Source organism: Sycon ciliatum, chromosome 8, assembly GCF_964019385.1.
Source record: "Sycon ciliatum chromosome 8, ocSycCili1.1, whole genome shotgun sequence".
Lineage (NCBI taxonomy): Eukaryota > Metazoa > Porifera > Calcarea > Leucosolenida > Sycettidae > Sycon > Sycon ciliatum.
Window position 1 is genome coordinate 30013661 of NC_088650.1, and position 13661 is coordinate 30027321.

Here is a 13661-nt window from a genome sequence, read left to right on the forward strand (position 1 = left end):
TGACGGCGACAGGTGAGGCGCACACTTCGAAAATATCTCCTAAGTTTAGAGGTGCAGGACCGCTAGAAGCAGTTTTCGATTGATCCGGTAGTATCATGGCCTTTCATACGGTGTGTGTGATATGGAGGGTACACGTGCCCTCCACCGTAGGAAACAAGTGTTGGTGGCCGAAAAGCTGGTCCGGTAATAACCTGACCAACCGGACCGGTTTCGTCGGGCTTGAGGTGGAATGTAAAAAACACACAGCATGCTCTGCTGTAGGACACTACATGCCAGTTGGAACGTGATCTGTTACGTGGTCTAGGACTGAGACAAAAAAAATAAGTGGCGCTCCTGCCCAGGGCCTTGCCAGAGTTTAAAAGCCTGCTCAATCGTGATTTTTTTACTCTTTGATGAAGGACACCAGGGGAAAGATCCTCTTTTTTTAATTAGAACGGCAGCCTAATGTTTATCCAGCCGTGCAAAACTACTGTTCGCCAGCTATCATAGTGACAGACATATCATGCCGTATTTCCAGGTCCATACCTTGAATGACGTCCACCTTCTTTACGCTTCATAGACCTGGTTGTTCTGCTGTGGTTGCCTTCTGTGTTTGTAGACTAACTCCATTGGACTATGCCATCATCGGCGATCACCAGGAGGCAGCACAGTTCCTGATGGAGCAGGGCGCACTCTCCATCACGGGAATACAGGATATGGCCGCTACCGCTATCCAGGTACGGACAGCGACATGCCACACATCATGTCTTCCAGGCTGTCTGAGTAGTAGAGTTCACATCACTCTGAAGTTAACATTCACTCTGGATGCAACCAGGGCTGTTGTGTAGGAGAAAACTCAGAAAAAGCAATGGCGAAACACTGCAGTAACAGACCACGTGTCTTAAAAGACCACCTGTCTTAAAAATCCACCTATCTCGAAAGACCACCTGCTTTGAGAGACCAGTCATCTGAAAGCCTCCTAAGGGGCCGTCCAAGGTTACCAAAAATATTTTCAAAACGAAAAGATTTCGTTTGGGGGTGGGTGGGTTTGATGGAGTTTCGTTTTGAAAATAATTATTGAATGCAGATGGAGAATGCCTAGTTACTTTTGGTTGTCGAAAATTGACATCAATATTTTATTGGAATTCGTTTTACCTGCAGAAAAGGTGGGTGGTGGGTGGGAGCTGAAAAATACTAAAGATTTTCGTTTTGTAAAAACAATCGGAAACCCCGGACGGTCCCTTAACACAAGTTGGAATTTATTGTGTGGCACTAATTTCCCAGGACTTCTATCATGTGTGTATCCACAGCACACCAGCGCCAAAGTGTAGGACATACAGGCAAACCTCGTTAGGACGAACTTCAAGGGACTGAACACATTTGTTTGTCTTATCGGGAGTTCTTCTTATCCAGATCTGACAAAAAATCGATATGCATATCAGATGGATTGTATTTACGTGAAGGTGCATGCTGTGGTACATGGGAAGCATGTTATTCTTAGCATAAGCCAGAAACAGGTAAGTACAATGACAAAGTGCAATGAATCACGACTGTGTCGAAAGTTCGTACAACGCACTGATTATTTTGTTCAAAATACGCTTGAAAACAATTTGCACTGTACGTACCTCGAGTACATGTATTGAAAACAAGAAGAAAAAAGACAGCCAGCGCACGCACGCGCGCACGCTCGTGGACCGAAAGTTCGTACTACATGTACATGACCACACTGACTTTGTTCAAATCACACTTGAAAATAGTTCGTCTTCGCGAAAGTTCGCTGTACAGAAGTTCGTCGTAAACGAATAATTTTGACTTGAATTGATGCCTGGCCAACCATAGGATTGGCCTTAGTTCGTACTAATGGAAAGTTCGCCTTATCAGTGTTCGTCCTAACGAGGTTTGACTGTACAAGTACAAGTCAGCTTGTTTCCTCACATTTTTCTGTTTTGTTTGCTTGCTGCTGATTTTCACGGCCCTGTAGTCGGCGTTCCGTGGCCGAACGGCACGCAAGCGTTTCCGTTCGATGAAGAGCCAAACGGAGATCATGCGACGTGAAGAAGAGGAAAGACGGTGAGCAGCTGTCAGCCAGCCATTGTCTGTTACTTGCGTATACAGTAAAACCTGGTGTAAGCGACCTCTGCTCTGGGTTTAGCGACCTCTGGGTTTAGCGACCACCTGCTCTTAACGACCGTCCTTCCATGCACGGACAGTGCTACGCAGACACTGTGGGACCTGGTTCTAAAGACCACCTAGCTTTTACGACCGCTTTTGCTTGCACCGTGGGTGGTCACTTAAACCAGGTTTTACTATGCTCCTATAGCCCAGTGTGTGTGTCTGTAGTGAAGGGCAACCCTATCATGGTTACCGTATGGGGGCCTACTTCAAAAATTGTAACCCATAAAAACCTCAAAACTTGCCCCTGCGGCTAAGACTCTGAATGCTAGATGCGGCTTCATGCACAGTTCGCCCACTCCTTTCTGTTTTCCGTTGTCCAGATTACAGCAGGAGAGTGCCAACCTTCTGCTCACGGAGACAGCACAGAAGAGACAACGGCAGGAGTTGGAACAGGTAACTGAAGCTACCAGGTGGTAACATTTTCAAACCTTCACCAAATGTTGGTAAAGGCGTGGAAATTTTGGGCAGACGATTATACGGCCCTCGGGCTAACCCGTTGGGTGCTAACAAGCCACTAGGCCCTCTGTGCAATGCACTAACCTTTAAATACATGTAGAGAATACCAGCTTGGGAGCTACTAAGCTATGAAATACCGTCCGAGGGGGCTGGAGGCTGTTGGCTCATGCATTCAAGATGTGCTGTAGCTGTATCATTACGAAGGTCGTTGAATGCCAGGACCACGTGTCAGTATTGCGCTAACTGCTACACGTCCTGACTCGCCAATATCTTGGTTTTATTAGCATCATTAGTGTTGGGAAACTAAAGAGAACTAACTCCCCTCACAAGCAAAGCAAATGTGCTCTTTGGAGGTGACGGCAGGTGAATATGTATCATAACTGATGGATTATTGGCAGTTACACAAATGCATCACACTTGATCATCCACTTGTCTTCTGCTTGTCCTGTACGCCATCATTGCCACGGGCATCCTCCTGCGGCTCCTCTTACTCATGCACCTGGGCTTGCTCACACTCTTTTGCTTCAGCTTATTGCCCATGGCAAGGACCGCATTGCTAGGTTGGAGCGGGAGGTGGACGGTGGTCAGTCATCACTGCCGCCTATCGACATTGCAGCCGGCAACAGGATGGTCAAAGCAAGGTCAGTACTTGTAGTAGGGAGGTGAAATAGGAACCCGGAGCAAATCCACATGCTGAAGTTTGGTAGTGCCACGGCTGCTGTGCTCTTGCAGCGGCAATGCTCAGCGAATGGAGAACTCTTCTTTGTTTACAAATATGTACGCGCATTGGTAGTCTCAGGCCTGCTCTTCCAATCCAGCAGAGGAACGCATCTGTTCCTAGATGCCCCGGGTGGGACACAATTCGATATTGCCTTCGTCGATTGATCATAATAATTATTATGTTCCGCGTTATGTATGTGTGTGTGTGTGTGTTTGTTTGGGTGGGTGGGTGCATGTGTGTGGGTGTGTGTGTGCGCATGCACGCGTGTGTGCGTGTGTTTGTGTGTGTGCATTGCAGCAAAGACAAAGGTAAAGGAGTGCGTCTTCCCCCCATATCACAGCATGGCCAGCTGACCTCATCAGATGTGGCTATGGTAAGAATTTTTCAACAAACAATTTGACAGCACTCCTGGGTTGCATTGATGGTATCGTGAAGAGAATAACGTCGGCGTCACTTACGGTACATGTGCATGTATATTCTGGATTTGTTTCAGGATTGAACCTCACCTATGATGATCGGGCAGGTATAGTGGTATGGTCTATGACCATGATTCCTAGACAGAGGGTGCCAGGCTCAAGTCATGCTTGGAAGCAGATGCGGAAATCCCAGCCTGATCGAGTCTCACGCGTGTCATGAAATTGCTCAAACACATTATTATTCCTAATTTTTTAATAAACGAGAACTCGGCCACTTGGACAAAATGAGTTCCGTTTCTTTTGTTGATCGTAAAACAACGATAGATCTTGTCTCATGGTACGGTGTGTACTGCAGGTACATGACGATGTGCAGCAACGACGTGATGTTATCCAGCGTGAGTACGCACGTCTGGCGGAGATCCGTCGCAAGAACAGAGCTGCCATGATCATACAGCTGGCCTGGAGAAAGTGAGTGCCATGGATTGAATGTATTTTGGGGAGATAGCATGCAAAGCCATGTGTGTATGGGGGGGGGGGAGGAAGGGGTGTGGGGGGGGGGGGGAGCAGGCACGCACATGCATGTGCGTGGGAGGGAGGGGGGGGGGCAAGCCGCTGATGCACATGTGTGTGTGGGGGGGGGGCACAAACATGCATGTGTGTGTGTGTGTGTGGAAGGGGGGGGGGGGGCTTGCGTGAAGCATGTGGATGCCTACTACAAACTGTAGGTCATGAAATCCAGGGGCCCTTGACTAGGCAACTTCCTTGCAGGTGATCATTATCTTGCACATAATCCAGGAGTCATCCAAGAACAGTCAGCGGCCTTTCTCCTTTTTTACTGCAACTTATAAGCGCAGCTCTTGACAACAGAATTCACCACAGCACCATGCTTCATAGGCTATGCTTGAATATTCCTCTCTGTTCTTTCCACTCCAGGTACTTGAGACGCAAGCTGGCCAAAGAACGTGCGAGAAAATCACGCAAGAAGGCGGCACAGGTAGGGTTTTATGTCTAGCAACAAACACGCTTGCTCCTTCAAAATTTGGAACGACGCTTCACACAGCTCCAATGTAGCAAGATCGGTAGATGGCAACACTGGCCACCACTCAGCCACACTGCAAATTCACACAGTTAGTCGGAAGTCCTGGCTCCGTTTCAACAAAAAATATCCGCAATGTCAACTTGTTCATTGGTTTGAGGGAAAGATGCAAACGGGAAAGATCTGAAGAAAAAATTGACTGTCACCACCAGGACTCGAAGCAGGGACATTCAACTTGGAGCCTGATCAAGGTTGACCCTGCAAATGCCATGATTTTTCGCTGCAGCTTGGCAATCGTGAGTGGCGTCAGCAGGTCGCAGCCTTGACTATACAACTGGCGTGGAGGCGATATCTGCGTCGCAAGCTGACGCGCGTGAAGCGTAAGAGACAGCGCATACTGTACGAGTGGACTCCCAGGTGAGGGACGCTGCTTCATGCAGCCACAGGTTAATGTAGCCACTGCTTAAAATGTTTTAAAAAGCTTTTTTGCTGCATAAAAAAATGCAGCCACTGCTTAATAATTCAGCCATTGGTCGTTGTGAACAATGAATCAACTCGAACATTCACATGTTTTGCTTCCCAATTTTGTTGCTGTCTGTTTTGAGTTTGAGTTTGTTATTGCGAAATGAACTAAGCGCTGCGAGTATGTGATTTCTAGCCTGACACTTCTTAGGCTTATGGGATCTACATGACGTATGTGTGTATACGAAATCAACTTACCTCTCACACAATACCAGCCTACTGATAACTTCACTGAGCTTGTCACTAACGCCTGCATTATTTCAATGTGAATGTGGTGTGTGCACACGTGTGTGTGTGTGTGTATGTGTGTGTGTACACGGCCATGTGGGCATGTATGCGTATGTCCATCTGCATGTATTCCCATACCAGCGTGATGGCAGCCAAACAGCGGTTGCTCATTGAGCAGATTTACAGTAAGTCATGTCATTATGTTACTACGGTTACCAGCGCTTTGCCCATTCCGCCAACTTGTGTGTGTGTGTGTGTTCATGTGTGTTTGTGTGTGTGTGTGTCTGTGTGTCTGTGTGTCTGTGTGTCTGTCTGTGTGTGTCTGTGTGTGTCTGTGTCGTAGTTTAGAGCCTTGATAAGTGCTTGAAATTTCCAGGGAAGTAGTGTTTGACTCGAAGCGCGGTAGGACCTCACCATACTACTACACAAGCGTCAACCTGGAATACGCATGTCACCGAGATGCTGATCCCGAGGTGCTTCCAGGATGGTTAATAAATAGCACACAGTTTGGAAAGAACACTAGATTCTAAGGATCAGTGTGCGTGCGCCTCCGCCCTACAGTCAACTTTGCGTATAACGACACTTGGCGGGCCATCAGAAAAGTGTCCCTATTCGCGAAGTGTCCTTATAACCCAAGTCTCATTATATGTATTACAGTTAGATGGGACTTTGCTCTGGGTATGGACATTTTGTTGTTATTTGCGAATGGTCGTTATATCCGCAGTCGTTATTAGCGAAGTTGACTGTATTTGAAATTGGTACACAGTCTTTAGTCAGTGAGCCAATGATAGATGAAATCACAACCAGAGCAATTACCAAGTGAGCCCATCCAACCCATTCACTACCCATTCAACCCATCCAACCCACCCCAGACTCGACTCATGATAGGTAGCTATTGCCTATGTTGGTGCAGGACCTGGCCTTGCCGTCTCTGACCAGGTGTTACATCCTCAAATAATTCCGCAGTGTCACAGCTGTGACGTAACATCAGGAAATCCCTGGAACAGGTGGCTAGCCCCGTAGCGAATCCCACCCGCAGTTTGTTTTTGGTGATAAAGTTTTGCTTGGGGACCCAGCCAAAGTTTTGTCTCATCTGCCCATGTCATTTTACTTCCCGCCTGAAACATGCATTGGTAGCAATGCCCATGCCATGCAGGAAAACTAGGTCATTGGCTATTCTGTCTGATTAAACACCTCAATGCACAGGGGTCTTAAGTCTCAGTCCCTGATACTCTGAAACCAGATCATTGTTTCTGCCCCTACTGACGGTTGTCACTCCTCATTCCCTGCAGGTCATGAGCCAGTCATTACGCAGTACAAGCCGCCGAGGCCGAAACCCATGGCGCGACCACCTCACCTGCTGAACACGGCATCCGCTGCAGGTAAGAGTTACATGCATCGACGGGCACGTTCGAATGTAATCGTATGATAGGGTATCATGTCTTGGGTCTGACTTCAGTACCCCAATGCGTTTACTGTACGGAAAAGGCAGCAACATACAGTATGGTTAGACGGTAATCTGTTTGCAGCTGCTCCGAGTTGAGCCGTAATTCCAATGTTGATCGGTACGATGTGGATCTACGTTCATGCCTGGCGATGCTTATTGCACCTGCTTGCTCTCCTGGAAAAGTAGACGTTTTCGGCCGTGCAATATCCAGTATATCCCGAAACCAGGTTGTCCACAGCATTCTATTTTCCGTGTCGGTCAGTATGGCGTACTCTCCTATAAGTACTAGTACAGTACTACAGTGTTGGTAGCATGACCTGGTTGCATGACCTGGTTGCATGACCTGGCTGCATGACCTGGTTGCATGACCTGGTTGCATGACCTGGTTGCATGACCTGGTTGCATGACCTGGTTGCATGACCTGGTAGCATGACCTGGTTGCATGACCTGGTTGCATGACCTGGTTGCATGACCTGGTTGCATGACCTGGTTGCATGACCTGGTTGCATGACCTGGTAGCATGACCTGGTTGCATGACCTGGTTGCATGACCTGGTTGCATGACCTGGTTGCATGACCTGGTTGCATGACCTGGTTGCATCTTATGGAGATATAATTTACCCTTACCCAAGTCACCAAAATAAATCTCCACCAAAACTTTCCGGTTTTACGGTATTTGCCACCGGCTTAGCTAGTGATGGTCTGAAACCAGGGATTGCTCACATGTCTGTGTTGTATACATGTCATGTATAAGCCGCTAGTAGAACCTGAAAAACCATGTGGTAGCTTTCACACTGTACAGATAGGTGGGTAAGGAGCTCCATCAGTTTTTTTGGCACTTTCTCTTCCTTCGATTTCTCTCGGTCTTTCCTTTTCACTTGTCTTTTCCTTTCACTGGCTTCTTTATGGTGCTATGCTTTTTTCTCTCTCTCTCTCCTTGTCTGTCTCTCTCTGTCTCTCTGTCTGTCTGTCTCTCTTTCTCTCTCTCTCTCTCTCTCTCTCTCTCTCTATCTCTCTCTCTCTCTCTCTCCGTGTGCGTTGACTTCAAACACTTCCTTTCCATGGCGTTGGTTGGTGTGTGTGTGTGTGTGTGTGTGTGTATGTGTGTGTGTGTGTGTGTGTGCGTTTGTGCGTGTTTGCAGCTACGTCCTACAACTTTGCGTTGGATCACTACAATCCCGTTGGACGGCAGCTAGGTGTCACACCGAGGCCCGGAACGAGGCAACTGGGAGCAACGTCGAGGTCCTCATACCAGGCCTTTGCGTATCCATGGCAAATTGCAGGTAACGGAGATGTGGGTGTAGCCTGTTTAGTTTGAACATGTTGCTTAGAATTCAAAGTCAGTGTGTGCATGTGTGAGTGTGCTGTGTATGTATGTATGTATGTATGTATGTATGTATGTGTGTGGGCATATGGGTGTGGATGTATGTATGTATGTGGGCATGTGGGTGTGCATGTCTGGGTGTGGATGAATGGGTGTGTGTGTGGGGGGGGGGGGGGGAGGTGTTTGGGGTGTAGGAGTAATTGCTAGTGTGAGTGTGATGAGTCTATGCATGTGAGCACCTTATCCCTTGCTACAGACTACGTGTGATAGCGTATAGTACATTTATACTATAGTGTTGCACATAGGCTCAATCACCCCCAGAAGCAATGACACCGACAGCAGTGCTAAAGCAAGTTCTAACGGATTCAGGCTACATGCCGGGATGTATGGATATTTTAAAAAGAATTAAGATGCTCAAAATCGTGACCTTTCCAGTCAAACACGTCCGCTGTGAAGACGTGTCGAAGTCCCCGGGAAGGTATTACAACTTTACAAGTGACTTCTCTGTACCATCTCTTGTTTTCCTCCACTCGCCAGGGGCAGCGTCGATGACGCAACAATTCCAAGTGCTGGATTTCAACTAGACCCGACCAGCATAATGTATGTGCATACACAATCCAAGCAGATAATCACAGATGTGCCATCATCACTTGTGGATGGCCGACTGGTCGTATAGCTTGCCTGCTATCCACGGGCGCACTGGCTTTTTGATGACCACACGCAACATTCATTTCAACTGCCTTGAGCATCACACAAAACCTTGAGGCTGGCCGTGCTAGCTTTCTGCCGATACTTTTGAAAATAATTTAGATGCTTTCCCCGTTTCTGTAAGGCTGCACACACATGACTGTAACGCTAAAGTAATGCTTTTGCAGGCTATTTCTGGGCAGATCAAGTTGCTCAGTTCTGCCATTTATAAGTGCCCTGTATCATAGTTGAGAGGAGAGGAATTCACCGTAGCCGCCTCTCCAGCGCAACACCGCAAGTCCGCCGTGTTACAGCCATGGCTTGGGTCATGATGTCCTCGTCATCAAGCTGGCTCAGTGCAGCAATCTATAAGATAGTAAATCTCAGCCATTTTGGGAACTTTCCCAATGGTTGTGATCTTGCAGGATGAGTTTCCCCTCACGGCATGCACATGTGCAATCATGTATTGACTTGTGGTCATCAACACTCCGCATGTGCATACAGTTACCCCGGCCAGCTTGGCATAGCAGGGAATAATTTAACCGGTATCACATCGCAGTTTGCTACGCAATTCTTCTGAGGTGCGAAGCAACTTCAGATATGTGTCGCAGAACACTGCGATGCATGTTGATTTTCCACTACATGCACAGTGTACATGTCGGGTGTGTCTGTTGGGATGAAGATGCATGAATCTTCGAAAGTGCTGAGCTATTCATCCCGGCACCAGGCTAGGTTTGCAACTAAGGTGTTACAGCGTACTTGTGGTCTGAGCTTGCACTCTGATCAGCTCTCCAGAATGACAATGTTGTCAAGTGTTGAAGAAAATTGCTATGCAACATTTTCGAATTGCTATTCAAGTTTGATTTCGTGTAGCAAAATTGCTATGCAAACGGATGAAAGTAAATTATTCCCTGCATAGCAATATACATTGTGTCGTTTGTGGCTACGATTACAGCGGAAGATGAACTCTGGACCGATGCGGATTTTCAGCTCTGCAACCTGACTCTTTTTTCCAGCCGTGCTGTGACCCACAGTTAATTGGGAACTCGTGGCCCGGGCTGGCACGAGGAAAACATGGATGCAGTGAATGGGATTTTCGGTCTTTGACCACATGCTGGGGAGCTGATCTACTCACCTCCCACCGCTTTAGGAGCTGCATCTGCGCCTTGATCCTTGAAGGGTGGTGGCGTTCCTACGGATGCGGAAAACTCGGCCTCTATAATAGAGAAACCGAGTCTGACGCGAACCGTGAATTTTTTTAACCTGACTCTGACGCAGTTTTTGGGGGGGGGGGGTCGTTTTTTTGTTGAAAAGCCCATTTTTGTGACTCTACAGATTTCAGAAACTGGCAAACCATGGCAAGAAACATGATTCCCTACTCCTGTGGTAAATATACGCCGTGTGCACTGTAGATCTAACAGGAAGCGATGAAAACGAGGGAGTCGTGGAAGGCCTTCTCAACTCCCTCCGGACCCTGGGGCGTGTGGTGAAAAGTAGTTGAAACCCCTTCCATGACTTCCTGTGGCGTGGGATACAATACATGTACCAGTATGTACGTTGGATGACCTGTAGTAGTAGAAAAGCCTACATGTCTACGTCTGCAGCAGTTTAAAAAGGTTTGCCGTGAAACCCGGGTTTTTATGGCACCCTGGCTTGGGCTTCAGTGCGTTGGAGTTAGTTTTTAGCCTTAGCAATTTAGGTGAGAGGGCGAGACAACACTGCGGGAACGGCTGCATGGTGAGGAGCCTATCTGCTCTGCGACAGCAGTTTGATCAGCGACAACAGCGACAATCCAGCCCGATACAATCGTAAACCGTGTAGTGATCACGTGACTGCTGGTAGATCACCAAGACTACATGTACATGTATGTTGTATAAATTCAGGGTAGAACTACAGAATTCGAAAGAGCTACAAAATAATATTTGTATTATATTAATTTTTAGCTGTTCCCAGCTCAGGCAGGACAGAATCATACTCATAATAATTGTTATATGTATGATTCTGTCCTGCCTGGCAATCATACCCCAAACAGATAGGTTTTAAAGAGCACAGGTACAAGTAGGCTAATTGCAAAGCATTTTACACGTCGGTACCAACCGCCATCATTGAACCTTTTCGTAAAAAGATAAAAAAGATCAATTAATTAGCTGACATTATATCACCCACTGCAATCCACTCGAATCGTGACGACTCGGACCCAGGGCTTCAGACAGAGGCCTGGTTTTGGCCATGTAGATGTAGATGTACATGTATGGGTTTTGAATCACTCACTTCACTCACGCGGCCCTGACTCACCGTGAGTTTCGTTTGAGAGAGCTTTACTTGGTATAGCTCGCCCGGAGAGGGTTCATGCTGCAAGTTTCCACAATAGTGGACTTACATGACAGTGCTCTCTCGATAACCCGCCATCATTTGAAGAGGTCACTAAAGCTATTAGAAACCATGCTGGTTTATATTGGTGCTGGATTAAAGCGGGACAAGTGTACATAGATGTGTGTGCCATATCCATTCCAGGTTTGCATGCATGCAGTTTTCTAATGCCATCATACCGTACCACAGCACATTCGCTATCTTGGTATCGGAAGAAACTCCTGCTTGGATTTGCTGAATTTCAGCAGGTGAGGATCTCAAACACAGAGTTCCACAGATTTGCTATTGAAGACAAAATAATAGTTAATAATAATCCGTGCGCGGGTGTTGGAGTGAAGCACCCATGAATCTACTACAGTAGCATCATCACTGTGACATAATCATATGTATTTTATTTCAGCAAGCAGTACAGCCTGTATATGCAATGCATTCCTGGGTGAAGAAGACGAGATGCAGTGTCAAGCAGCTGTGAGTGACTAGTTTATGCAAAGCAGGAAAGTTTTAATTTTAAACCTACTTTGAAGTAATAAAAATATGACTGTCTTCATTCTCAGTGCCAGGGATGAAAAACCCTACACACCATCTTCAAATCAAGTGGTCTCTTCGCTGCCAAATCACAATATCTCAATTAAATTCTCGGCAAGGATCCGAGAATGTGGGGCTTGCGCACCTTTAGAAATGCACCGATCCATGCGAAAAGAAAAATAGCGTAACTAGAACTATAATTACACAGACAGAAGAACGAGCCGGTGTGGTTTCGCAACTCCGAGTTTCACGAGCATAATCGATCATCAGACGAAAATTGGTACTATAATAATTATATATTGCATGTACGATTCAAGACGGAAATGCGATACGGGATATGTACAGAGAGCTGAGACGGATCTGCTACGGTGGAGAAGAAGAAAAGCATAACTTCGTTGTGGCCATGTCATATCGTTGTCCTAGAAAATTCCACTTGTATGCCACCAAGCAGGAGAAATGTTCGTGATCCGCTTCGCTGCTTGAATATGGATTCCAATTCAACTCTGAATTCCTGGGTATGAGAAACCCCACACTGTATTACAGGTTTGCACTGCTTCAACGAATCGGCTGGGGAACCCTTCAACGGGCGCAAACAGTGCTCCAACATCTCACAGACTGCCGACAGTGGTGCACAACTGCACATTCAACGTCCTGATCATGATCATCGCCGCTGTCATCACTGCCACAGTGGTCGTCACTGTCATCATTGCCGCATTAGAAGACGTCAAGCCAGCCATCGAAAGTGGTGGTCATCGTCGCCGTAGTCGTCATCGTCGTCATTGCCTCCATAGTCGTCGTCATCGTCATCATCATAGAGAAGGGCCTCTTTTACGGGCAATCCAGAGAAAACTGAATAGATTATCATCAATGAATATGTCAATATAGTCGGGAAACCATTGAATTGAGTTAAATTAAGAATATTATTGTGCCAGATAAATGTTGGATGATTACTGATATTGTACCAAAAAGATATTGTCTATTAAATGACGTAAGATATTAATCCCACATAATTATTGAAGTGACATGTGATATTCTGCTCAGGTCAAGTGCAATGCACTAACGAGCCTGACGGCACTGAGCAACAAATGAATTCAAACGTCTTTTGTTATACGAGCCACGGCATCCACGGAAGCAAGTAATTGCCCACCGCAAAAGGCAAAATGATAATCGTCATCATCATCATCATCATCATTGTCATCATCATTGTCGACGTAGTGGTCGTCGTGATCATCGCTGCGGTAGCGGTCATCGCGCTCCGCTACTCGCTGCTTCAAAATGAAATCAAGAAAACCTTTCACAACTGGGTTTAGACCAATCACATCAAACTCGCACAACTGCGAACAAGCTACCACTGCTCCGATGAGTCGAAACTGATCGGCCATGGAACCTTCAACGGGCAATTGAACATATCCAATCTCTCCAGCTGCAAACAGTGCTCCAACATCTCACAGACTGCTGACAGTGGTGAAAAATCAGCATGACCATCACCATGAATACTCAAAAAGAACATACTGACGTCACGAACTTTCTTACAATGGCAGAGTGCAGCACATACCCACACCAAGCCCTTTGTACCAACGGGATTCACTCGGACATCAAGACTCTCAAGACTAGCTGACACGCCTGCAATAACACATGCCAGTGCCCTGCCATCGTCGATACGATTGTAGGACAGATCTAGTGCACGGATGGCTTGACTCTGGTCAGGGCTGACAGGTACCATGCGAATGAGCCTGCCACCAACCAACGGGTCACAGGAAGGGACGGCTTTCTCCA

At 46.9% G+C, this 13661-nt stretch overlaps 1 protein-coding gene across 1 annotated transcript in view; it reads left to right on the forward strand.

Moving 5' to 3' along the window:
• LOC135822659 (inversin-like) overlaps positions 1-9631 on the forward strand; it is a 41071-nt gene extending 31440 nt beyond the window's left edge. The window contains exons 21-33 of the mRNA XM_065335470.1: positions 1-12; positions 599-716; positions 1961-2049; positions 2475-2547; positions 3139-3251; positions 3629-3704; positions 4103-4215; positions 4681-4741; positions 5070-5200; positions 5675-5718; positions 6826-6915; positions 8122-8262; positions 8841-9631. The exon at positions 1-12 is cut by the window's left edge and continues 95 nt beyond it. Coding sequence (XP_065191542.1) covers positions 1-12; positions 599-716; positions 1961-2049; positions 2475-2547; positions 3139-3251; positions 3629-3704; positions 4103-4215; positions 4681-4741; positions 5070-5200; positions 5675-5718; positions 6826-6915; positions 8122-8262; positions 8841-8887 — 1108 coding nt within the window. The 3' untranslated portion in view covers positions 8888-9631. The remainder of the gene's footprint in view (positions 13-598; positions 717-1960; positions 2050-2474; positions 2548-3138; positions 3252-3628; positions 3705-4102; positions 4216-4680; positions 4742-5069; positions 5201-5674; positions 5719-6825; positions 6916-8121; positions 8263-8840) is intronic.
• Positions 9632-13661: the final 4030 nt, after the last annotated feature.